Raw genomic sequence first — 24,925 nt, 5'->3', positions numbered from 1 at the left:
TTACCACACCTATCAGCCAATCACCCATTCCCACCACCCTTCTGAGTAATACCTCTCCCCACCATAGCTGTCAACTTACAGATTTGAAAATAAGGGAGCAGCAGCCTCGAAAATAAGGGATCAGCAGCCAAAATAAGGGATTTTAGTCAACCAGCAGCCCAACGAAGCCTCAAGCGGTGGTTCCCACAGCGCAGCAACCCAGCAAAGGGGATGCAGCAAGGAAAATCACATCACCTCTCCGCTGGGAAGCGCTGAGCAAAGGCGAGTCCCCAGGCAACGCGGCCAATTTGATCGGCACAAGGCATGCAAGCTCCACCCCCCAGTCGTTCTTAGACTCCTTATTGGTGAGCAACGCAGCCGAGCAACGCAACTGAGGAGCCTCCCTGGCTGGCAGGGAGGGAGGGAGAGGAACTGCTTCCTTTGAAACCCGGGAAACTTAAGGGACATCATCAATCCGGGACAGCAGCGGGACACAGCGCTGGGATAAGGGAGTTTCCGGCCAAATAAGGGACGGTTGACAGCTCTGCTCGCCACCCTCTCACTATATATAAGGGTCTGGTGACTTCTGTTTCAGTGTATCTGAAGAAGTGTGCATGCACATGAAAGCTCATACCAAGAACAAACTTAGCTGGTCTCTAAGGTGCTACTGGAAGGAATTTTTTTAATTTTCTTTCGCCTATGGCAGACCAACACGGCTACCTACCTGTAACTGTAAGCCTTTGGTTAACTACTTTCCCATGAATAAATGTGATTTCCCCACTAGATGAGATGTCACCAGTTTGGAGAGGAATAGGAATGCTTTGGTGGTGGTGGGGAGAAGTATCACTTGGGTTGGGGTCTGACCCACAGGTGAGCCCTCCCTTCGCAGCTCTTACCACTTTGCCATTCATACATGCAGTTCCAGGCGTCCCCACATGCTGCCAGGAGCGCCAGGGCCAGGGTCCAAGTCCAGGTGATGAGCATCCTGCAAGCGGGGAATGGAGACAGCCGTGAGGAGGAGCCATTGCTGAAGCCATAGGAGTCTCTGCCTCCCTTTTGCACCAGGAACAGGAAGAAGGTGGGCTGAGAGCTGGCTAGGAATTCTAAGAGAAGGCCTTCGGATGAATCAAGGGCACACCTGGCCTTCCTCAAATGGCCAGGAGCATTTTAAGGCAAGTGGTGTTTGTGCTCAGTCCTCCTTAGTAGCATGGGTGAAGGAGGCAAATCCTCTGTTTAAGAGGGCAGATCAAGCGTGCTGGACCGAGAGAGAAGGTTAGCTGATAGCCCTAAGAGGCCTAAGAGGGAATAAGGTTAAAGGCAAGGCAGGCAGGTAAATTGGGATCGCCAGCGGACAGTCTGGCATGTCTACACTACGCTTTGAAGAAACACGAACTCAGGACAAAAGGGAGAAACATGCTAAGAGGAAGGCACGCTTGGCAAACCCTTGTCGTGATCAGTGTCCCCACTGTGGAAGGACACGTGGATCCAGAATTGGCTTCCACAATCACTTACTGACTCACTGTGAAGACCATGTTCATGGAAGACAATCTTAATCATCTATGAGGGATTGCTAAAGAAGAAGTATTGCTTTATTCTAGTTCCTTCTTAGTTTGACCAAACTGCGGGAGGTAGTGGAGGACAGAGGTGCCTGGCGTGCTCTGGTCCAGGGGGTCACAAAGAGGCGGACATGACTAAATGACTAAACAACAACAAAGTTCCTTCTTGCTTAACTCCCATAAGTACTGTACCTCTCCAGAGGAACAGAAATACCTAATAGACTTCTAGCCTGCCTTCAAAAAATACTTTTTTCTGGACTCAAAGCCTTGAAAGTTATATTGGTTTCAAACCAGATTGAACATCCAGTATAGATCTGCCCATTCAAGCTCTGGACTTCCACATCCAATGGTGTCAGGGGCTCAGGAGCAGAGGGACAGGAAAGGGAGGAATTAGAGACCGAGGGGGAGGAATCCGAGGGGGAAGTGAGCGATGAGAGCCGCCCGAGGTCTCTAAGTCTCTCCAGCGAATCGGAGGATTCACAGAAAGGGGCTCCCGTGGTCAGAGCTAGGGGGTTGCCAGAGGGAACACCTCAGGAAGGAGGGGCCAGAGGGGACTCAGAGAGCAGCAGCTGGAAATCGGGACCAGCTTCCCCACCGGAGAGCAGTAGGGGGGAGGAGTCCCAGGCATCGGCATCAGGCAGCTTTCCGTCAGTGGAAGGACATGAGTCAGGGTTAGCCACGCCTGCATCAGAGAGCGAGGAAACGGTCAAAAGGAAGGTCGGAGGCAGCGCGCGCGCGCCAAGTTCAAATGTACAAGAGGGTGGCGCAATGAGCAGCCCGGATAGGGAGCCAGGTCCTAAAGCCCGCCGAAGGGAGGGGGAAGAGTCCGAGGGGTCCGCCTCCGAAGCGTCCAGGAAGGAAGGGACCCCGGGGGGTGGTAGGACCCAGAGGCGGAAGGAGAGACGGAAAAGGTGGAGTAAGGCTAGAGTCTTAAGCTGGTGTACAGGGGGCGGAGACTCAGACGGAGCTTCGCCGGTCTAGTGTCCAGACGTAGAGACGCACGCTAGGGTTTGAGAATGGATAATGTACTTTAATAAAGACTTTTGTATATTACCGCTGGCTAGCGTGGGTCCTCTGTGAGCTGGGACCTGGAGGCAGTCTCTGACAAATGGGTTCCCCCAACTCACTTTGGCTCTCGTTCTTGGGGTCAGCAGAAGTCTCTGTTGTCCTTCCTGGTGGGTCCGCAGCCACAGGTTCTTTCCCCCAAACTGGCTCAGAGACCTCCTTGCTTCCACCTGAGTTCTGGATCTTCTATTTGGCAGTCCTGGTCTTATCCTCTTCTGAAGGGGCAGCTCCTGCCTGGCTCAGAATTACCCAGCCAATCGGAGAGATGTTGATACCAGGATTGAGCCCATCAAGATCAGGTTTCCATATGCTTCTTCCAACTGGGCTTATGTGGTTTCTGACTCTCTCCCAAGAGGAAATAACATTTTGTTAAGGGTTGTATTACTTAATCCACAATAGCCAACAGCCAAGAGCAAGGAAGAAGTTGCATATTTATGGGCAGGTGAGAAGTTTATCTTGATGCCCTCAACCGCTACAAGGTGTGCATCTGAGCCCACATGCATGCCCGGCCCTCGCGGGTATTCAACAACAGCTTTGGGAGGACCAAGATCTTTTGCTGGAATTTGTATGTGTGTCCAGCATTAATACGTGTTTGTCATGGACTGGTTGGATGCACAGGGATGGTGGGAGGAACCAACTGAAAAACCCCCAGGGGAAGAAGGCTCAGAGCCCAGGGAATGGTGATGGGACACTGAGGAGTGGTCAGAGGGAGAAGACTGAGAAGAGGTGGTGTTGGAAGCTGGAGCGGTAACAGGGTTTGGTGAGCAGGAAGAGTCTTTGGCAGAGGGAAGTCCAGACTCAGAGGCAGAAGCTGAGGCAGGAGAGGAGGGAGGCCAAGAGGCCGAGTGGAGTCAGGCTGCTGAAGTGTCATGGGTGTCTCCCCCTTCTTGTGCTGGTCCCCTGGGTTACCCGAGAGGTGAGGTCCAAGTCCAGTCCGTGGTCAAGGTGCAACGGGGAGGCAGTCCGTAGTAGCAGAAGCTGGTTGCAGGGCAGGGAGCCGGGTGAAGTCAGAAACAGGCTTGCAAGCAGGGAGCCAGGGCGGGTCAGGAGCTCTGGCAGGATAGCAGGACAGGGTTCAGGCAGGAACAGGCAACCAATAATGTTGCTCCCGCAACTTGGGACTGGGGCTGGCTGGCTTTTATCTGACCCGAGGCATAGGGCAGCCCCGATCCTCAGGTGACTCGCCCCTCCTGGCCTGGAGGCGAGCACTCCTCCTGCAGGAACTTAGTTCCCACTGCCTCTCTGCCCTGAGCCTCTGCAGCTCAGGAGAGGCTGGAGGGTTCCCGGACCCAGAGGCAACCTCAGCTTCCTCTGCCGGGCTGAAAGTGGAGCACCTGCAGGCAGTGGGTCCTCCATCACCTCAGGAGCCAGAGCAGACTCAGCTGATGCCTGCACCTGAGGATCCAGCACAGGTGAGGACCCTTCAGGCTCAAGCCCCAGCCCCGGCTTAGCAGGTTTTGGAGGCGGGGAATCCTGTGCAGGCTGGGATTCCTCAGGTTCAGCATCTGAATCCGATTCCCAGGCCATCACACTTCTGCTGCAACAAGCAGAAACAGAAGAAGAAGAAGAGGAGTTTGGATTTGATATCCCGCCTTTCACTCCCTTTAAGGAGTCTCAAAGCAGCTAACATTCCCCTTTCCCTTCCTCTCCCACAACAAACACTCTGTGAGGTGAGTGGGGCTGAGAGACTTCAGAGAAGTGTGACTGGCCCAAGGTCACCCAGCAGCTGCATGTGGAGGAGCGGAGATGCGAACCCGGTTCCCCAGATTACGAGTCCACTACACCTTAACCTTAACCACTCTTAACCACTACACCACACTGGCTCTCGAAGAGAGGATGAAAAGGGCAGAGGAGATGTTGGCTTCACACGGGAGAAGTCTCTCATTGCTTGGGAAAAGCCCTGGAGAGGAGGGGACTTCTACGGCTGTGGGGGGGGGGGGGGACTTTCAGTCTCTGCAACTGATGTTCATGGAGTAAGATCACCGGGAATGAGCTGCCTCTCTGCTGATTGGGCCTGGCATTCAACCTAGTCCTGCTTTTGCTAATCAAGAGTTAACTCCAACTTTGAACTGTACAATTGCTGACCAGCGCACTCGGTGACAGTGTTTACCCATAATCTGATAACCATGAAGATGTTGCACTTACCAGGAACTGAAGAAAGATATCTTTATTACATAAAATAAAAGAGGCAGAGTATTTGGACACTTCTTCAGACAGCCCAATGTTGTAAAAAATAATAATGGGGTTGGCTTTAACAGCCCATATCCCAATCAAGGTCTGCTACCCATCAGAGAAAAACAAACAGGGGCTACAACCAGGTAAGAGGAAGCAAGGCATCTTATTGGATCTGCTGCAACAGAGTCTCTTCCTGCCCCTCACTTTCAAGGAGCTGAGGAGCCGAGAGCAAAGTGTGCAGCCCCTTTTAAATCTCAAGAACTTGTAACAGAGAAACTGTAACGCAGGTGTCACAAAAACGTGTTGTCCCCCAAAACAGAGTTTGCATGAAGTTCATGTTTTTCCAACTTATTTTCCAGCCTGACCATCAAAATACCTGATAATGGCCCTTTCTAGCCTGTTTTCTTAACTATATATTTTTATTAGTTTTCAGTTACAATCCAATAATAGCCTCATTATAACAATACCAATTTATAATACAATTATTAATACCAATCATTCAAATACCGAATTAAATAATTTAGATAAAGTGGCCCCCCCATGTGCTAGATTTGATAGATTTCTTTATTTCTGCGGTCCAAAATCTTATTAATTTCCATTACATTCCGGTCATAATAATAATCCCTTATTCAACAACTGCAATACAGTCATACCTCATGTTACGTCCGCTTCATGTTACGTTCTTTCAGGTTACATCCCGCGGTGACCCAGAAGTACTGGAAAGGGTTACTTCCAGGTTTCGCCGCTCAGACATGCACAGAAGTGCAGAATGACGTCACACGCATGCACAGAAGCGGCGAATCACAACGCACGCATGCGCAGATGTGCCACTGCAGATTGCGCTCTTTTCATGTTGCGAATGGGCTTCCAGAACAGATCCCATTCACAACCAGAGGTACCACTGTATTAATAACTTCTGTTCATGTTGACACATTAAATGATTTATAAAACTCCAGGTGAGGAACTCAGACTATATCCTTGTTCTTCCTGTGTGTGGCAATTATTCTGTCCATGGTGTTTCTTCCGGTCCTTGTAAGATGCTATGTCTTTCTTTCCCCTGGTTGCTGCTGTCCTCCGTCATGCCTTGGGCAGAGCTGATATCCCATTGTTGTTCCAGAAATTTCCATTGCTCAGTCCCATGCTTTGTTGTTTTGCAGCTTTAACAACAGCTGCAAAAGTCACTCTGTCCCAATAAATAACATGTTTTCACAATTTTTCCTCTCAGCCTGGGAAGAAGAGTGGTCAATAAAGAACCTTATCAGTTCCTTGGCAGCTCACAGACTCCTTTCCTCCTTCCTTCCAACTGAAGATAAACAAGCAATTATACTTTCAATTAAATTAAATTCCAAGTCCTCTTAGCATTATTCAGTTCACTCTGTAAATAATAAAGGATGGGGAAGAGTCAGCTCTAAGTTTCTATCATAAACCTTTTGCAAAATAGAGCTTCCCTCTCTTTTCCCTTTTTTTACACACATAGTTCCTTTTGATGCTATATTCCATATTTATAATCCAATTTCTTCCATCCTCGCTTGGACGAATATAATTTGAACTAACATCCAGAGGAGGGTTGCCGAAGCATAAATTTAGAGAAGAAAACTTTTAAAGAGACCGTAGGCTCCCGTCCCCCCCCCCCGTCTTATCTCAAGTTCAGACCTTAAAGTCCTTGCAGTTCGTTTTGTTCCGCAGTTTGTGATCTCATCTCTTCCAGCACATGCCTGTACTTTAGTCCAATTAAGCTCTAATTAACAGGAGAACCTCTGCTTCTGAAAGGTGGCGTTGGAGGGTTCTTGACAGGAAAAGTGCTTTTGCACTCAGCGCCTCCCTGCCCCCCACATTCCATGCCAGAGCGAGAGCCAGGTACCGAGGTGAACAGCGAATGAAGCCCATCCCCCCCTGTCCCTGGAAGGGGGGGGGGATTTGCAAGGGTAATTACCCTCAACCATCTTTGTTTTTCCTTTGCCAACGATTTCCCACTCTCATGGGAGCTGCCTCCCTTAAGGCAGAGCGGAACCAGAAGCCACCTTTCTAGCCTGTTTGAGACATTCTTAAAAATGGCAGCCACCTTGGCTCCTAAACCCATTGTCATGATCCCTTCTTCATACACTGAACATGCTCCTTTGACAGCTCTGCTCTTAATCGATACTTGCAGAGTGGAGGCCCATTCAGGTTTTCCTGCTACGTGACTTGAGAGGGTCTCCGAGGTTCAATAGGGGGTAAACGTGGCTGCTGTATTGCTCTCTGTATCAAATATGTGGTTTATGTGCTTATGTATGCGCAGTTACCTTGTGTACTTAGGGCACGCTAGAATTCTTTTAACACTGGCTACAAATAGGTAAGGGGGATGTGAGTGGCCCTGTGGGTTAAACCACAGAGCCTAGGACTTGCTGATCAGAAGGTTGGCGGTTCGAATCCCCACGACGGGGTGAGCTCCCGTTGCTCGGTCCCTGCTCCTGCCAACCTAGCAGTTCAAAAGCACGTCAAAGTGCAAGTAGATAAATAGGTACCGCTCCAGCTGGAAGGTAAACGGCGTTTCCGTGCGCTGCTCTGGTTTGCCGGAAGCGGCTTAGTCCTGCTGGCCACATGACCCGGAAGCTGTACACCGGCTCCCTCGGCCAATAAAGCGAGATGAGCACTGCAACCCCAGAGTCGGCCACGACTGGACCTAATGGTCAGGGGTCCCTTTACCTTTTTACAAATAGGCAAAGGAGTCCGTGATCATGTAACACAACCCATGCTAAAAGAAAAGAGAAAAGGGGAGCGTGTGGGTATATCCGATTTTGAAACCTAATGGAACACAAAGTCAGGGTTCAGAGATCTGTGCCTCCTGTACATGCTCAGCCCTTTGAAATCCTATACCAGCCAAGCACAGAAATCTCTCGCCCATTCTTTAGGTCCATATCCAGCGATGCATATAGCTGATCCCTGAGGAGCAAAGTGGGGGGTCCCACTGGCACTTGTGAGCTAGTTGACTATTGAAAATTTGAGGTTTAAGTACAGCAGTTGGGGGTCCAACTCTTCTCTGTAGGGAGGGGAAGGGCTTTCTGAGTAAGCAAATAATGAGAGCCTTTCTCCCAGAGATTCATATGTTTGCAGCTGCCACAGTTTGGATATCTGAATCAGACATTCGTGCAGTGAGGTTAGGATACAAATCCTTCATGTTTGGGTAACTGAAGGGTCTTATAACAAGTGTTTTGAGCCAATGCTAGGTTATGGAGGGGTCTTTGGGAGAAGTAATTTGTTATAACACAGATATTCTGTTCTTTCTTCCCAATTGCAGTTCTGCCTGTTTCCCCTCTTGTTTAATCTGCATACTTGGGGGTTGAAAGAAAGTGGGTGGTGCTGTGGGTTAAACCACAGAGCCTAGGGCTTGCCGATCAGAAGGTCAGCAGTTCGAATCCCCGCGACGGGGTGAGCTCCCATTGCTCAGTCCCTGCTCCTGCCAACCTAGCAGTTCAAAAGCACATCAAAGTGCAAGTAGATAAATAGGTACCGCTCCGGCGGGAAGGTAAACGGCGTTTCCGTGTGCTGCTCTGGTTTGCCAGAAGCGGCTTAGTCATGCTGGCCACATGACCCGGAAGCTGCACGCCGGCTCCCTTGGCCAGTAAAGCGAGATGAGCGCCACAACCCCAGAGTCGGCCACGACTGGACCTAATGATCAGCGGTCCCTTTACATTTACTGGGGGTTGAAGGGATCTATGTAGATATATAATGCCACTTGGACAATCTCTATAAGGAGGTGCCTGATACATACACATAAATGATAATGAGTGAGAATGATTGGTGCTGCGATGCCTGCTTTCTGGCACAGGCAAAGCGACAGACTCTCTTGGTGTTTGGGGCTCAAGAAGCAAAAGGGAGAGATGAAGGAAGCCTGCTCAATGGGCATTTATTGGAGATACAAAATCTATGAAATCCCCTCACCCCTAAAACAATTAAAAAAACCACCACCCACAGGTGCTGATCCCTAGCACTGGTCGTCCAGCTTGGTGCCATAGACCTCCACCTCGCACAAGGTCAAGTATTCGGCCCTTCCTGGGATGTTGACGCTCACATAGCGGCCCTTGAGCCAATTGCAGTACAAGGTGCTGACAGAGCCAAGGCTGGTGTCTGTGATGGTCCCACAGCTGGAGAGGGAGGGAGGGAGAGAGAGAGAGAGAGAGAGAGAGAGAGAGAATCAGCAGTAGGGTGAGTTTAATGTGGAATCTCCATCTAAACTGTGCAGGAATACATCCCTAAATATATGCTATTCCTCATGATCCCAGTCAAAGGGTGATGCCCAGTCTCCCCCAAAAGCTGGCCTCCCTGGTGGTTATAATGATGATGATTTATTTATTTATTTATTTATTTATTTATTTATTTATTTATTTATTTATTTATTTATACCCCGCCCATCTGGGCATCTTTCAACAAAATATTAAAAATACAATAAAACATCAGACATTAAAAACTTCCCTACACAGGTCTGCCTTCAGATGTCTTCTAAAAGTCAGATACAGTGACTCGGGTTACAGACGCTTCAGGTTACAGACTCCGCTAACCCAGAAATAGTACCTCGGGTTAAGAACTTTGCTTCAGGATGAGAACCCGAGGTACCACTGTAGTTGTTTATTTCCTTGACATCTGATGGGAGGGCGTTCCACAGGGCAGGCGCCACCACCGAGAAGGCCCTTCTGCCTTGTTCCCTGTAACCTCACTTCTTGCAGTGAGGGAACTTCCAGAAAAAGGCCTTTGGAGCTGGACCTCAGTGTCCAGGCAGAATGATGGGGGTGGATGCATTCATTCATATCACTCACTACCTTTCACTGTAGTCCAGAATAATTACTACAAAACTACCACCACCCACTTTTTCCATCTTTGGTCACTGTCCCTGTCCCACCCTTGTAAAGGGGGCAGGATGGAGGTTGGGGGAAATGAAACTTACAGGGGGTTGGACTTGCCATGGTCAACCACGGAGTCTCCTACATGGATCTGGGCTCCCAGGAGTCTCTCACTGCAGCAGCCCTGACGGTTTTTCACCACCACGGCCGAGATGGCATACTGGTCGCCCAGGTCCACGTACCACCAGGCGTCCTGGTCTTGATTAGTGTGGGTGCAGGAGCCTCCGGCGAAGAACCCGTCACAATTCCCATCCACAGCGTTGTTTGCGCCAGTAAAAACCTGATGTGGGTAGATGGAGGACTGGAAGGCTGGGCGGCCTTTGGCCAAGTTGTGAGCTGGAGCAGGATGGGAAGGAGATGGAGGGAGAATAAATGGTTAGAGACTTATACAGCCTCCATGGAAGCTCCTCTCTGGACAAGAACAGGGAGCAGCAGAGACCAGGGGAAGCTTTGCAAAGCCCTTCAGGAGACCCACTTTCAGTGATCAAAGAAGCTGCAACAGAAGAGGGAGGAATATTGCCACACTGATATTAAAATAGTTGCATTTCCAGATTTTAATTTTTCATGGCCCTCCAAGCAAGAGGTGAGGCTCTGCAGTGTTTAAAGGCTTTTAAACTACCTTGGTAGAAAAGTAAGCTGAACAAGCTCAGAGACGGGCCTTCTTCAACCTTGGAATGACTATCAAAGGAGGCCAATGTCCATCTCTTCTCCCCACCTCCCTTTTGGGGGAAGCCCAGTCCTGCAAGAAGCTGGTGGTGGTCCTTTCTCCTTCAGCCTGACACACCTTGCACACCTATCCTCTCGTGAGGATGAAAGGGGGGTTGTCATTGTGCAGTGTAAAGGTAAAGGGACCCCTGACCATTAGGTCCAGTCATGGCCGACTCTGGGGTTGCGGCACTCATCTTGCTTTATTAGCCGAGGGAGCGTCCGGGTCATGTGGCCAGCATGACTAAGCCGCTTCTGGCGAACCAGAGCAGCGCACAGAAATGCCGTTTACCTTCCCGCCGGAGCGGTGCCTATTTATCTACTTGCACTTTGATGTGCTTTCGAACTGCTAGGTTGGCAGGAGCAGGGACCGAGCAACGGGAGCTCACCCTGTCACGGGGATTCGAACTGCCGACCTTCTGATAGGCAAGCCCAAGAGGCTCTGTGGTTTAACCCACAGTGCCACCCGCGTCCCTTGTGCAGTGTAAGGGCAGGAAAAAATTGCAGTGACAACAAAGAGGTTACATCTGAACGTGTTGTTGGAGATTTCAAGAGTGTGTTGGAGATTTCAAGAGTGTGCCATCCATGTATACCTCATAGCACATTCACCCCCATTTCACCTGAAGGAATGAGCTACCAGACTGAAGGTCACATTGGGCAAATGGGAAATCCAAAGATAAACCAGTTCCTCCTCCCTCTCCCCATGCAGTCTTGAAGGATAATGTAGAATATAGTCCTAAGAGGGCCATCTAGGTGCTTAGTATGAAAGCACACTGAACATGCTCAGAGACCGGCCCTCTCCAACCTTGGCATTGATGTCCAAGGGTGGCATTGGTCAAGGCCTCCCCAGACCCATTTTTGGGGGTGCCCCGATGAGCAATGGGCTCCTGATGCTGAGCTCTAGAGGCTGCACCATCAGGATGTCTCTTGGAAACAGCAGCCACCTCAGTGCTTCATCCTCTGCCTGTGGGTGGAACAGCCCCAGTCTGAACACATAAAGGGATGAATCTGATGAATGGGTCCAATGGAGGGGAGATGTTGTTCCCCCATCACAACTTGTCAGGTCTGAACCCTTTGGAGAACTAATTCAGGCTTTGCCATCTTAATACGTGACGTCCTCACTAGGTAAGATGGCTCCCAACTTTCACTGTCACAACAGCAGCTTAGAGGTCACTGGTTTGGGGGAAACAGGGGGTGCTTTGGGGTAGTGGAGAAGTATTATTTGGGTCTGACCCACAGACCCCTTTGGGAGCTCTTACCAGTGCCTTGCAGCTCAGGCTTGCAGCTCTGGGCGTCCCCACTCCCTGCCAGGATCGCCAGGGTCAGCATCAAAATCCAGGTGAGGAGCATCCTGGAAGGAGGGGAGGGGAGACAGCAGTGAGGGAGGGGTCTGGCTGGAGCCCTGGGGGTCTGCCTCCCCCTGAGCCCCAGGAAAGTAAAAAAATAATAATGGGGAGGGAGGGCTCAGAGCCAGCCAGGAGTGCTCAGAGGAGGTCTTTGTCAGGAAAAAGCACCAATGCAAAAGCCAGCTGCAGGTGGCTGGAAAGCAAAACAGGATGTTGCTGTCTGGAGATGTACTGCTGGAGAAAAGGGGCAGTCTTTTCTCTGTACTGAGCACCGGATGTTAGCTCAGAGTGTCATCTGACCTGTACTGGAAGTACATGGGTGGAGTCTGTGTGTCTCTTCTAATGGAGTCTGAAGGGTGCAGTCACGATTCTATGTGCTGCTGAATGACAGGAATAAAACATGTAAAAAGACTCCTGTCTGTCTCATTTCCCCTCCCTGGGGAGAATGCAGGGAGGGAGAGAAGCAGAGAAGCAGAGGGTGTGTTCTTTCTCACGTCTAATGAGAAGAATCACAGGGTTTGTTTACCTAGCCTACCGGGGGTCGCAGACGGATGGTAAACACAGTATCTAGCTCAATTGCCTCGGGGGAGGCCAGTTAACCTCTGACTGTGAGCTTAGATACTAACAGTCTTCGGGTGGATCATGAGACCTGCTGGCTAGAAACAGCCGGGGCGAGGATATGTGAGAGTGTTCCTTCTCAGCATGGAAACAGGGGGAGGGGGAGAGAGACTTTGCTGGAAAATTATGAATGGTGAAACTTGCTGAAATAAACTCGGAGTCGAGACTGGATTTCATGCTCTTTATTCAGCTCATAGTGGTGAAGAGGAATGGAAGTTCCCCAGAATGTCTGCTTTATATACAGTGGTACCTCAGGTTACAGACGCTTAAGGTTACAGACTCTGTTAACCCAGAAATATTACCTCAGGTTAAGAACTTTGCTTCAGGATGAGAACAGAAATTGTGCTCCGGCGGCACGGCAGCAGCAGGAGGCCCCATTAGCTAAAGTGGTGCTTCAGGTTAAGAACAGTTTCAGGTTAAGAACAGACCTCCAGAACGAATTAAGTACTTAACCCGAGGTACCACTGTACATTATTTACACAATGGGCCGCACGTGATTGGCTAATTCCGGGATTCTCCTGTAGGCCAATCAGGTTGTGGATTCACTTCCACCTGGAGCTGGATTGGGTGGCTCCTGTGGACCAATCAGACTGCTGCATTCTGGACCCTATTCAGCTCAGTACATAACACATGCATTAACAGGGAGGTTTGTGTACCTGCTAAAGAAGATGCAGTTTTCAAAAGTCAGCCTGCAAGAGCCCACAAGAGGAAGTTTGGGGAAGTCAGTTAAGTGTGATTAAATCCAGAAACTGGGGCAAACTGTGGAAAGGGTGGGGCAGGAGACAGAGGAGTTGGTTAGCCTGTGGTGCTGATAAAGCCACTTCTGCCCTGCAGAGGTGGTGGGGTTGCGGGCTTCATGCCCCCACCATGTGCGATTGGGGGAATCCCTGGCCGCGTCACCCCCTGGCCAGCTAATCGGCTGGCTCTGGGGGCTTGGCCTGCCCTATTTAACCAGGCGCGGCCGGGGATTTCCCTCTTTTCCCGCCTACCAGCTGTCCCTGCTTCCCACCCTCCCGCCCTATAAGGTTTTCGTTCCTTGACCTTGCTATGGACCTCGGTTGGTCGCCATTGAGGGGCCTGATGGGAATTTTTCCACTTGGCAAATTGGCACCAGCCACTTGGTTTTCGCCCACCTCATAGCAAATCGTCACAACTTTCTGGGTATCGGTGGTTAGGCATTGGTCTTGCTCTGTAGATGGAAGAGGGGAGGAAGCGCCATCACCTGCCCCACATATTGAAGGGTAGTCCTGTAAAGGATTCCAGGGGGCGTGGCCCTGTCCAAAGCCTGGGGAGGTGAGGGCCTAAGGCATGCCCCCTAGCAGTGACCCCGGGGGAGTTCCTAGTTAATGTGCATCAGCAGGACTCCCCCTACTGGTGGTTAACCCTTCCCGGACTTCAAGCGGACGGGCTGAAGTGGGATATAGTTGGTTAGGACCAATGCCTAAGCCAATACCACTCATCACCTGTAACCAATAAAGTTGTGGCCTTATTTAGCCCATTAACCTTCATAATGGTGCCATGTGTCTTTGTTTCCACTGGGGTGGGTGGGAACTTGCCACACAACTAGAAACCGCTGCTCCTGAGGAGATAAGACGGGGGAACACGGAACCAGTGAAACTGCGGTCATACAGGTAAATGTATGAAAGATCTGGATTTTGTGTGCTTGGCGGTCTCTTGCCTGAACCATGAGGTTGGCAGGGCACCATTCGTGACCAAGAGCAAACACTGCCTGTTTTGCTATCGCTGCCTGGCTTCCCGACCACAAGGCAATGAACACTTTGGACCGCTGTCCCTTGACAAGAAGGAAGAAGAAGAGTTTGGATTTGATATCCCGCCTTTCACTCCCTTTAAGGAGTCTCAAAGCGGCTCACATTCCCCTTTCCCTTCCTCCCCCACAACAAACATTCTGTGAGGTGAGTGGGGCTGAGCAACTTCAGAGAAGTGTGACTGGCCCAAGGTCACCCAGCAGCTGCATGCGGAGGAGCGGAGACACGAACCCAGTTCACCAGATTACAAGTCCGCTGCTCTTAACCACTACACCACACTGGACAAGCTGCAAAGATGCTTAAAGATGCAGGAGGCAGTTCCTCTGGCAACGGGCCTCACTGGAGGTCCCTAACAGACTTTTTAAGATGCCTCCAGAAATATAGGGTGGTAGCCAACTATGTTTATCTCAACGTGGAACAACTGAATACACCTATCTTGGTCATTCTGACTTCTGTGGTATGATAGATAATTATAAGAGAATATAATATTGATGAAAATTTACAAAAGAAAATGGGAAAAAAATGCGCTAGATAGACTAAGTGGTAGGTGCATGATAGGGTGGCTGGAAGCCATTAGAAACTCAAGAACAACGTATTGTGATGCAAAATAACAAATATTACCATTTTCTTCTGGATAAGCCTTTTGTTTGTTATTTCTTTTTAATTTCAAAAAGCATTAAAAAAAATGCTTGGTCATTCTCATTTATTTCAATGTGCCTACTCAGAGTAATACTACCCATAATTTTCTGGAATTTTAGAACAAAGTCTTGAAAGTTAAATTAGTAGTACTGTAAAGATGCTCTAAGCTCTGGACTTTCTTTGGGAGACGGCGGATATTCTGGGCTTCAGGTTTCACACCCAATGAGGCACCTCCCTTCCAATTTTATTCATTTCATAAAACTTAAACCACTCGATTGTAGAAAACCTCAAATCGGTTCACAAAACCTACCTTGCTTCTCTGTGTTGTGTCAGCAACCAGAAGCTTCTTCCCCCAAAACGTTTTCTCTCTGCTTCCAAATGAGTTCTGGAGCTCTCAGGCAGTCCTGGTTTTATGCTCTTCAACTCCCCCAATCAGGAAGATGTTGAAACCAGAATTGCACGCCCTTCTTCTAATCGGATTTGTGTTTGTTTCTGACTCTCTCCTTTGATTAAGGGTCGTAGTACTTGATCCACAACTGCCAGCACACACAACAGGTGCAAGGAAGAAGGTTGCATTTATGGAGAGCTTAAAAAGTTGAGCTGCCTCATTTGCATCTGAACATATCCTCCGGTGAGAGATCTTTTGCTGGAGTCCGTATGGACATCTGTTACAAATACATGTTTACCCTTCACATTATGCCCCATTGCACACACCAGGAAATGAAGAAAGCTTGGTTCATGTCAATGAAATGAAAAAGACAGAGTATTTGCATGCTGTTTCAGGCAGCCTGGGGACAGCTATGCAAGCAGGGGGGGGGGGGGGAGCCTGCATAGCTCAGTTGGATAGAGTCTGGTGCTGATAACACCAAGGCTGCAGGTTTGATCCCTGTATGGGATCCTGCAATGCTGGGGGTTGGGCTAGATGGCCCTCAAGGTCCCTTCGAACTCCATGATTCTGTAGAATCATACAGCACAAACAAATCTGCTATCTAAAAAGTAAAGGAGTCCCTTGATATCTGGTTTAATAATAATAATAATAATAATAAGTTATTATTTGTACCCCGCCCATCTGGCTGGGTTTCCCCAGCCACTCTGGGCGGCTTCCAACAGAACACTAAAATACGATAACCTATTAAACATTAGAAGCTTCCCTAAAGAAGGCTGCCTTCAGATGTCTTCTAAAAGTCTGGTAGTTGTTTTTCTCTTTGACATCTGATGGGAGGGCGTTCCACAGGGAGGGTGCCACCACCAAGAAGGCCCTCTGCCTGGTTCCCTGTAACTTGGCTTCTCGCAATGAGGGAACCGCCAGAAGGCCCTCGGAGCTGGACCTCAGTGTCCGGGCAGAATGATGGAGGTGGAGACGCTCCTTCAGGTATTCTGGGCCATTTAGGGCTTTCAAGGTCAGCACCAAAACTTTGAATTGTGCTCGGAAACATACTGGGAGCCAATGCCAGTCTTTCAGGATTGGTGTTATGTGGTCCCAGCAGCCATGCGCAGTCACCAGTCTAGCTGCCACATTCTGGATTAGTTGTAGTTTCCGGGTCACCTTCAAAGGTAGCCCCACATAGAGCTATTATAGAGCAGGGGTCAGCAAATATTTTCAGCAGGGGGCTGGTCCACTGTCCCTCAGACCTTGTGGGGGGCCGGATTATTTTGGGGGGGGGGAATGAACGAATTCCTATGCCCCACAAATAACCCAGAGATGCATTTTGAAGAAAAGCACACATTCTACTCATGTAAAAACACACTGATTCCGGAACCATCTGCAGGCCGGATCTAGAAGGTGATTGGGCCGGATCCGGCCCCCGGGCCTTAGTTTGCCTACCCATGATTTAAAGTATCTAAGTGTTCCCTTAGGGATGCGGGTGGCGCTGTGGGTAAAACCTCAGCGCCTAGGACTTGCTGATCGTCAGGTCGGCGGTCCCAGCGCCTGCCAACCTAGCAGTTCGAAAGCACCCCCGGGTGCAAGTAGATAAATTGGGACCGCTTACTAGCGGGAAGGTAAACGGCGTTTCCGTGTGCGGCTCTGGCTCGCCAGATGCAGCTTTGTCACGCTGGCCACGTGACCCGGAAGTGTCTCCGGACAGCGCTGGCCCCCGGCCTCTTGAGTGAGATGGGCGCACAACCCTAGAGTCTGTCAAGACTGGCCCGTACGGGCAGGGGTACCTTTACCTTTACCTTTAAGTGTTCCCTTCCTACCTCTTTTCCTATCGGGGCTGCAGCTCCCTCCTTGCATTGTTTATTCTGTTATCACCAGGTTGCGCATCCCTTTCCTTTTGGGTGAAGACAGAGGCAAAGCAGGTGTTGAGTACAGTGGTGCCTCGCAAGACGAAATTAATCCGTTCCGCGAGTCTCTTCGTCTTGCGGTTTTTTCGTCTTGCGAAGCACGGCTATTAGCGGCTTAGTGGCTATTAACGGCTTAGCGGCTATTAACGGCATAGCGGCTTTAAGAAAAAGGAAACAAACTCGCAAGAACTCGCAAGATGTTTCGTCTTGCGAAGCAAGCCCATAGGGTAATTCGTCTTGCGGAACGACTCAAAAAACTGAAAACCCTTTCGTCTAGTGAGTTTTTCGTCTTGCAAGGCATTCGTCTTGTGGGGCACCACTGTAATTCCACTGTCTCTCTGTCACCCAATAGCATTTCTCCATCTTCTCCACGCAGAGAACCTGCTACTTGCTTGTTCTTCTTCTTGCTTCAAACTTAACCAAAGAACCTTTTAAATTATTATTTTTAACCTCTCTTGCAAGCATAGGAGCCAGCTCCCAGGGGCCGAGATCCCTCCAGGCCCTCAATAATTTATTTGAGGGGGCCAGCCCCCACCCCCAGTTGATGGAAATTGCCATTCAAATGGTGTGCATGTATCATGTTATGTGATTGATTACCTGGAGTGTAATATTTTATTCAAGTTGGAACCCCGGTTTGCAAGCCTGAGCTCATTCTTTTTATTTATTTATTTATTTATTTATTTATTTATTTATTTATTATTAATTCTTTTTATTTAGTTTCACATACACAAACAGAAAAAAGATCAAGAAATAAAAAAGTCCAAATGTGTTAACAGTCTCCATTTCAGTTATTCATCTTCATATTTATATCTCTATAGTTTTATTGGTCTACATCTCTCTTCATCTCCCTACCGACCTCCTTCCCTCCTGCTTTCAGGCTTCTTAATATCCATGGTTTTCCTCTCCCGCAGTTTGTTTTGTAAATGGTTTACACATCCTGAGATTTATATTAAACCAGCTATAGTCCTTAAGTTTCCATTGTTCCCTTCAATATAAGTCATAAATTTGTTCCAGTCGTTCATAAACTTTGCATTCTTTTGGTTCCTAATTTTTTGTGTCATTTTTGCTAAACTGACAAATTCAAATAGTTTTGTTTGCCACTCTCCAATTAATGGGGTACTTTGGCTTTTCCAATTTTGGGCAATTTCTGAGCTTTAGCCAGCCTGACCTTCACCCTGCAACTGTTGGTAACTTGTGTATACTCCACTATTGTGATCTCTCCTTTCTTCCGTTTCTTATACATCTTAACTCTCAGGTCATCTGTAAACTCCTTATGCAGCCAAACTGGTTTCTTTAGATGCCTCCCATTCCTCTCTTGTTGGAATTGTCTGCATTGTGCCTTCAATATTTCTCCTTGAAGAAGCTCCCATCCATCTTGGACTTCTGGATTTCTGACCATGGGATCTCACCCACTGGTTCCTGGAGCCTTCTTTAAGTCCAGAGTGCATGTCTGACTACACTCGGCTTTCTCTTGTATAATGAAAACCAAGAGGACACGATCACTTCCTCCCAAGGTTTCATCGTTCCTTCTTCAAGTTACAAGAAAGGATTCCAACTAAACACCAGGAAGAAGTTTCTGACAGTAACAGATGTTCACCAGTGGAACAGACTCCCTCATGATGTGATAGGCTGTCCTTCCTTAGAGATTCCTGAGATAGATGGCTATCTGTCATGTATGATCTAGCTGAGAATCTTGCATTGCCGGGGGTTGGACTAGATGACTCTTAGGGTCCCTTCCAACTCTACAATTCTATGATTCTGTGAGAAGGAAGCCTCTATGGCAGGCATCCCCAAACTCGGCCCTCCAGCTGTTTTGGGACTACAATTCCCATCATCCCTGACCACTGGCCCTGTTAGCTAGGGATGATGGGAGCTGTAGTCCCAAAACAGCTGGAGGGCCGAGTTTGGGGATGCCTTCTCTATGGTCTCCAGGAACAGACAGGTAAATTGGGTGCCCTCTCTTTATCGCCTCCTAAGTATTTGCCTTGGACTCATGGAAATAACTCCTGCCTGTAGACACAAGGATCCTCAAGGCAAGACTGGCCTACCCAGACTGGTTGTTGTGTTCAGAAGAGAGAGAAATGCCTCTGTCTCACTTCTGACTTGATTTCAGGTAAGGGAGGCAAAGACATTTCCATGAGTTTGTGGAGACCAGAAGTGCCTCCCCTCTCTCCACAAAGCGGAAAGCAAAGTGTTCATTCTGGAGCTTGGTGTGTGAGATTGGGACCTGCTAGAGTCAATACTCACGTTATCATCCATCTGTCCTCTTTATGAAATAAATGCAGTGAGGACATATTAGGTAAAGGTAAAGGGACCCCTGGCCATTAGGTCCAGTCGTGGCCGACTCTGGGGTTGCAGCGCTCATCTCGCTTTATTGGCCGAGGGAGCCAGCGTACAGCTTCTGGGTCATGTGGCCAGCAGGACTAAGCCACTTCTGGTGAGCCAGAGCAGTGCACAGAAACACCGTCTACCTTCCCGCCGGAGCGGTACCTATTTATCTACTTGCACTTTTGTGCTTTCGAACTGCTAGGTTGGCAGGAGCTGGGACTGAACAACGGGAGCTCACCCCATCACAGGGATTCAAACCTCCAACCTTCTCATTGGCAAGCCCTAGGCTCTGTGGTTTAACCCACAGTGCCACCCGCGTCCTTTCGAGGACACATTATTATATTCAAAGCAGATCACCTGCTGATAAGGAGGTGTGTCTTTCCCCTCTTGGCAGAGAGCCAGAAACCACCTAAGGCCACTCTGAAGAAGGACGTAAGCATCTGATTTTGACAGCCAAAACCCCAGTGTCAACGTCTTTCTGATTGGTTGGGTTATTCGGAACCAAACAAGAGCTGAAAGGGGATAAAACCAGACGGGGCAGGACTTCGCTGGAAGGAGGGAGGTCTCTGTGTCAGTTTCACTAAGAGGTTGGGTCGTTCTGCTGATCCCAAGGTGAGCTGATGTGATGCCTGAAACCTGGATCATGCCCCCCACACCCTGAATGGGCATATTGAAAACTGCATTTTTTAAAAAAGATTTGTTGAAGAACTGTTTAGGAGTTCCCAGAATTATGGAGGATGACTGTTCTCCTGGTCAACCTTGATGGATCTGAATGCCTCTTCAGCACTCCTGGCTGTCTCCAAAGCCCTCTGAGGCTGCTGTGGGGGAGCCAGACCACCCCACTGTGGGAATGTTCAGGGGTGCAGGAGAGGATATATTGACTGATTATATCCTTATCCAACTTGTGCTAACAAGTTCCCAAAATATCGGCAGAATAAGACATTCCCCTTTATTTAAGTTTGCAATTGTAACGTGTGCTCAGGTTCACTAGAACCTCTATAATAATTATTCTGGTAATTTCCCCTTTGTTCCCTCTTAAAATACAAGACACGACACAGTCTTTTATAAAAGTATAAAAAGAGTTTACTCACACATCATTCTGTTCACAATAGGATCCCAGAAGGCAGACAGGCTTAATAAGGTAATATACATTTAGAATCTATCTTATAAGAAGATAGTCCCTTTGTCCTCTCTTGGCTGCGAACCAAGAGAGCATCCTTAGCAGATGTTACTTCTTCGAAGGAAAATGGCAGAGAGAGAGAGATGGCTGCCCTGCCCTGTGCTTTTATCATTACCTGCACAGGTGAGGCCACACCCACCTCTGGTCACATGCGGAGGAAGTCTGTCCCAGGAAGTTTACCTGCTGGCTGGACAGACATCCCTCCCCATGTTTAAACATGTACACTCTAGGAATGTTGTAATTGACTGCTCCTGTGTTTTGCATCCCACACCCACCCCATGGCTCCAGTACGATCTTCCCCACAAGAACCCCTCCATCCAACCATCTAATGCCATGTGGGCAGTTGCAATGCATGAAGGACTCAAAAGGGGCTCATGACTTGGTCCCTACCTGAGTAGCAGTCTGCAGCTCTGAGCTTGGATTTTATGTAACGCTTAGTTCCCTGGAGAAAAGCATTTCAAGCTTCTAGAACCCACGTCTTCATGGTGTTTTGAATTTAAGACATCTCTGATGTAAAAACCCACCCACTCCATTTGTTTTCCTGACCACAACAACAGCAGTACAAAGTTGTTCTCGAGGGTTGTCTTACAAACTACCTTGGCACTTCCTAAATAATGGCCCATCTTCCTGACGGCTTGTAAACCTCCACTGAGCTTCATGGTAACAGCTTTAGGAAATGTCAAATTAAAAACGAAACATTAATTATATCTAATTTCTGGTGTTAACCCCTCCCCTCCCGGCACTATCATCAGGAATCGCTTCAAGGAATTATGGCCCCGGACACCGAGGAACCCTGAGAACTGAGGGAATTTCTGTATCTGCTTCCTCTTAGAGCAGGAGTCACCAACCTCTCTAGTTGTGTGACTAGTTCCCTTTGTGATAGATTCTTAGCAAACGGGACTTGCAGTTCCCACACATGGTCAGCCCACTTTCTGGCTCTGTTCTCTAGCACGGGCAAAATCATGCACCCTCTTGGTTTTGAGGGCCTGATGAACAAATTGGAGAGACCAAAGAAGGCTGTTCAATGGATATTTATTGGAGAGTCAACATGGGTTCAACTAAATCTGTCCCCCCCTCTAGTGATCCCTAACACTGATCACCCAGCTTTGTCCCATAGACCTCCACCTCACACAGCGTCAGGGTGGATGCATCTCCCGGGAGGTTCACGCTGACATAGCGGCCCTTGAGCCAGTGGCAGTTGAGGCTACTGAAGGAGCCGCGTCTGGTGTCGGTTATGTTCCCACAGCTGCAAAGAGAAAAGGGAGGTCAGTCACATCTTTGTACTGATGCCTTGCACAGCACTGGGTTCACAGAACCATCCATAACTGCGTTGGAAGAGCCCTGAAGCCACCTAGGCCAGCATCCTGCATTCACAGTGGCCAACCAGGTGCCCCAATGGAAGTCTGCAAGTGGGACTTCAGAGCAGCAGGGCTCTCCATGTGGGAGTCCCGGAAACTAGTATACACCTCTGTCCGTGGAGGGAGAACATACCCATCACGGCTGGAGCCACACATAGCCTTATTCTCCAAGAATTTGTCTAATCCTCTTTTGAAGCCATTGTGATGGCCTGGGACTCGGGCTCAGACTCGGAACTAGAGGAGGCTCAGTCTGCACTGGATCCTCTGCCTCAGGCATCACCTGAACCAAGTCTGGGGCCTGATCCTGAACAGTCTGCACAGGTTCCCCTGCAACAAACGCCAGCTGGGCCGAGTCCCTGGCCCAAGACCAGATGCGGGGATTACCTTGTTGCCTTCAGCTGGGCCATCACTTACAGCTGCTCCACTACCAGTTTGGTCAGGGGAGACTGAGGTGGCCTCTGGGTCTAGTAACCCACCGACGTCTCCCAAGCTGCAGAGACTCAGGTCTGAGAGAAGGAGAGACCTGAGTACTCGCGGGAGGAGTGCTCGCCTTCAGGCAAAACAGGGAGGTGAGTCGCTGGGGGATCAGGACCAGTCACTACCCCAACAAAGCTAAAAGGCTGTCAGACCCCTCCCCAGGTTGCGGGAGCAACATTGCTGTATGCTAGATCCTGCCTGCGAGCCTGTACCTGTCCTTGCCTGGTTTCCTGCATCGTTGCCTGCCTTGGCCCTGTTGGACTGACTCGCAGCAGAACCTTTGGATTCTGGACTGGTCCTGGACCGCGTTTCATGGGTTACCCCCGGGCCCAGCACAGCCATCCAAGATGGTGGGGATCACGATTACTTATGGGAACAGACTTACAGCTTGAAGCTCAGAAGTGAGCTTCTGTCGGCTGCCTTTCCAAAGCAGCCAGAAGCTTATTGGCCATCTTGGTGCTGGAAAGTGGGCAGCAGCTCACCAGTGGAGTTGGGAGAATAAGCAGGAGACCAGAGAAGAGGTGACCAGAATGCGGAAAAGTTTTAATACAGGAGAGAAGAAACATGATTCGGCAACAAACTGTCAGGGACTGGACTGAGGAGGAATGGTATAGATGTAGAGCAGTGGTTTGCAGAAGGTCATAGTTCAGAGGCTGCAGAGGGGAGAAACTGAAAATATTAGGAGAGCAGCAGGAAGAAGAATCACCAGGGGAGAGACAGCTGACAGACTCAGTGTCTTTGGAAAGCATTCCTGACCCCCTCCCTTTCTCCCAGGACCAGGCGTGCATTGAGGGTAGTGGAACAGAAATCTCAGAGGCAGAAAGCGCTGATCAGCCGGAGCAGGGATGATGCAGAATAGGAGAGACAAGAGGGGGTGCGACTTTACTCAGAGAAACACCATTATCTAAGAAAGACTGTGTTCCTTCTTCTCTCTGTGTGAATATTGAATAAACCACTTGGTAAGAACTCTTCTTGTTTATCTGCTTCTTGGCTGACACTGTGGGAGGGATCAAGTTTCCCTGGAGCCTGACACAAACTTAATATATGATAATCTTTGTTTTCATTGTCCCATACAGAACAACAAAATTGAAAAAATCTACATCAGACATTCAAAACCCAACAAGCCTGCTATCCCAGCTATCCCAGCCTGGTTAACCCCCTAAAAACTCTAATACCCCATAATTAAATACAATATACTCCCACAGAGACTACCTTACACTGCGTTTAAAACCAAAATCGCATTTGGATAAAGACTGTTTCTCAGGCGGCTAGTCCGAGTCTTTATAACCCTGGACCTTCTTCCAGATGCAGAAGCTGAAAGAGATCATTTCCGGGGTGCGCACTATCCTGCGCTATCTCTGCCGCTTTCTTATGTCACCTGGAAGCGTAGATTTGATCCAAGGTGGGAAGACTGCACCCAATTATTCTCTCCGCAGTCTTTACAACCCTGGACAGCATTGTTTTTTCCCTGGCCCTGCAGCTCCCAAACCACACACAGAGACCATAAGTACAGACCATTGTACCACAGTACAATGGTAAAATGCCATCAACAGATCCTTTGAGAGATTTTTCTGGAGGATTCTTCAAAGATGTGCAGGATCCACTTTTCTGCTACTCTCCCTTCTCCTCAATTATGAATGGGGGGGGGAGGAACTACAAGTGATCTTGAGGGATGCAGTTGCTGCAGAGCAGGTGGGGAGCGAAGAGGCAACTGGTACTTACAGGGGGTTGGACTTTCCATGGTCAGCCACAGAGTCGCCCACGCGGATCTCGGCTCCCAGGAGTCTCTCACCACAGCAGTCCTCGCGGTTCTTCACCACCACAGTGGAGATGGCGTACTGCTCCCCCAGGTCCACATGCCACCATGGTTCTTTTTCAGTGCTGGTGTGGGTGCAGGAGCCATGGAAGAAGTTCCCGTCACAATTCCCGTCTATGGCTTTGCTTGCTGATGGAATAATTGGATGTGAGATGATGGAGGACTGGCAGGCTGGGCGGCCTCTGGCCAGGTTGCGAGCTGGAGAAACAGCGTGGTGGAAAGAAGATGGGGAAGAGAAAGAAGAACATGAGGAGAGGAACAGCATTCCATGGGTTTACTGAGCTTGTAACTGCAGGAAAAAAAGAAATGAGATTTACAGAACCGTAGAGTTGTGTTGTTGTCTGGCAGAACTTGTTCTTGCAGAACCCATGCTGGGTCTTAGTAATCACAGTATCCTTTTCTAAGTGCTCACAGACAGATTATGGAATTATCTGTTCTAGGACCTTTCCTGGCGTGCTCTGGTCCATGGGGTCACGAAGAGTCAGACACGACTAAACAACTAAACAACAACAACAGGACCTTTCCTGCTATCGATGTCAAGCTCACTGGTTGGTAGTTACCTGGGTCTTCCTTTCCCGCCTTTTTGAAGATGGCGACAACATTTGCTCGCCTCCAGTCTGCAAGGACCTCACCTCTTCTACCAGCTCCATCTGGTACACTGGCTGAGACCCTTCCTGCCCGCAGACTGTCTCGCCAGAGTGGTGTATGCTCTGGTTATCTCCTGCTTAGACTACTGCAATGCATTCTATGTTAG

General features: G+C 49.1%; 1 protein-coding gene across 1 annotated transcript in view; it reads right to left on the bottom strand.

The window, feature by feature from the left end:
• LOC114600146 (uncharacterized) overlaps positions 1–24,925 on the bottom strand; it is a 58,942-nt gene that overhangs the window by 32,894 nt on the left and 1,123 nt on the right. Inside the window, exons 2-9 of the mRNA XM_077933606.1 lie at positions 24,078–24,369; positions 21,612–21,766; positions 15,252–15,262; positions 15,037–15,149; positions 11,617–11,708; positions 9,697–9,988; positions 8,747–8,899; positions 876–964 (exon numbers count right to left, since the gene is read on the bottom strand). Of these exons, the coding sequence (XP_077789732.1) occupies positions 876–964; positions 8,747–8,899; positions 9,697–9,988; positions 11,617–11,708; positions 15,037–15,149; positions 15,252–15,262; positions 21,612–21,766; positions 24,078–24,369 (1,197 nt within the window). The remainder of the gene's footprint in view (positions 1–875; positions 965–8,746; positions 8,900–9,696; positions 9,989–11,616; positions 11,709–15,036; positions 15,150–15,251; positions 15,263–21,611; positions 21,767–24,077; positions 24,370–24,925) is intronic.

Source organism: Podarcis muralis, chromosome 8, assembly GCF_964188315.1.
Source record: "Podarcis muralis chromosome 8, rPodMur119.hap1.1, whole genome shotgun sequence".
Lineage (NCBI taxonomy): Eukaryota > Metazoa > Chordata > Lepidosauria > Squamata > Lacertidae > Podarcis > Podarcis muralis.
This window is presented reverse-complemented; position numbering and strand designations above follow the sequence as displayed.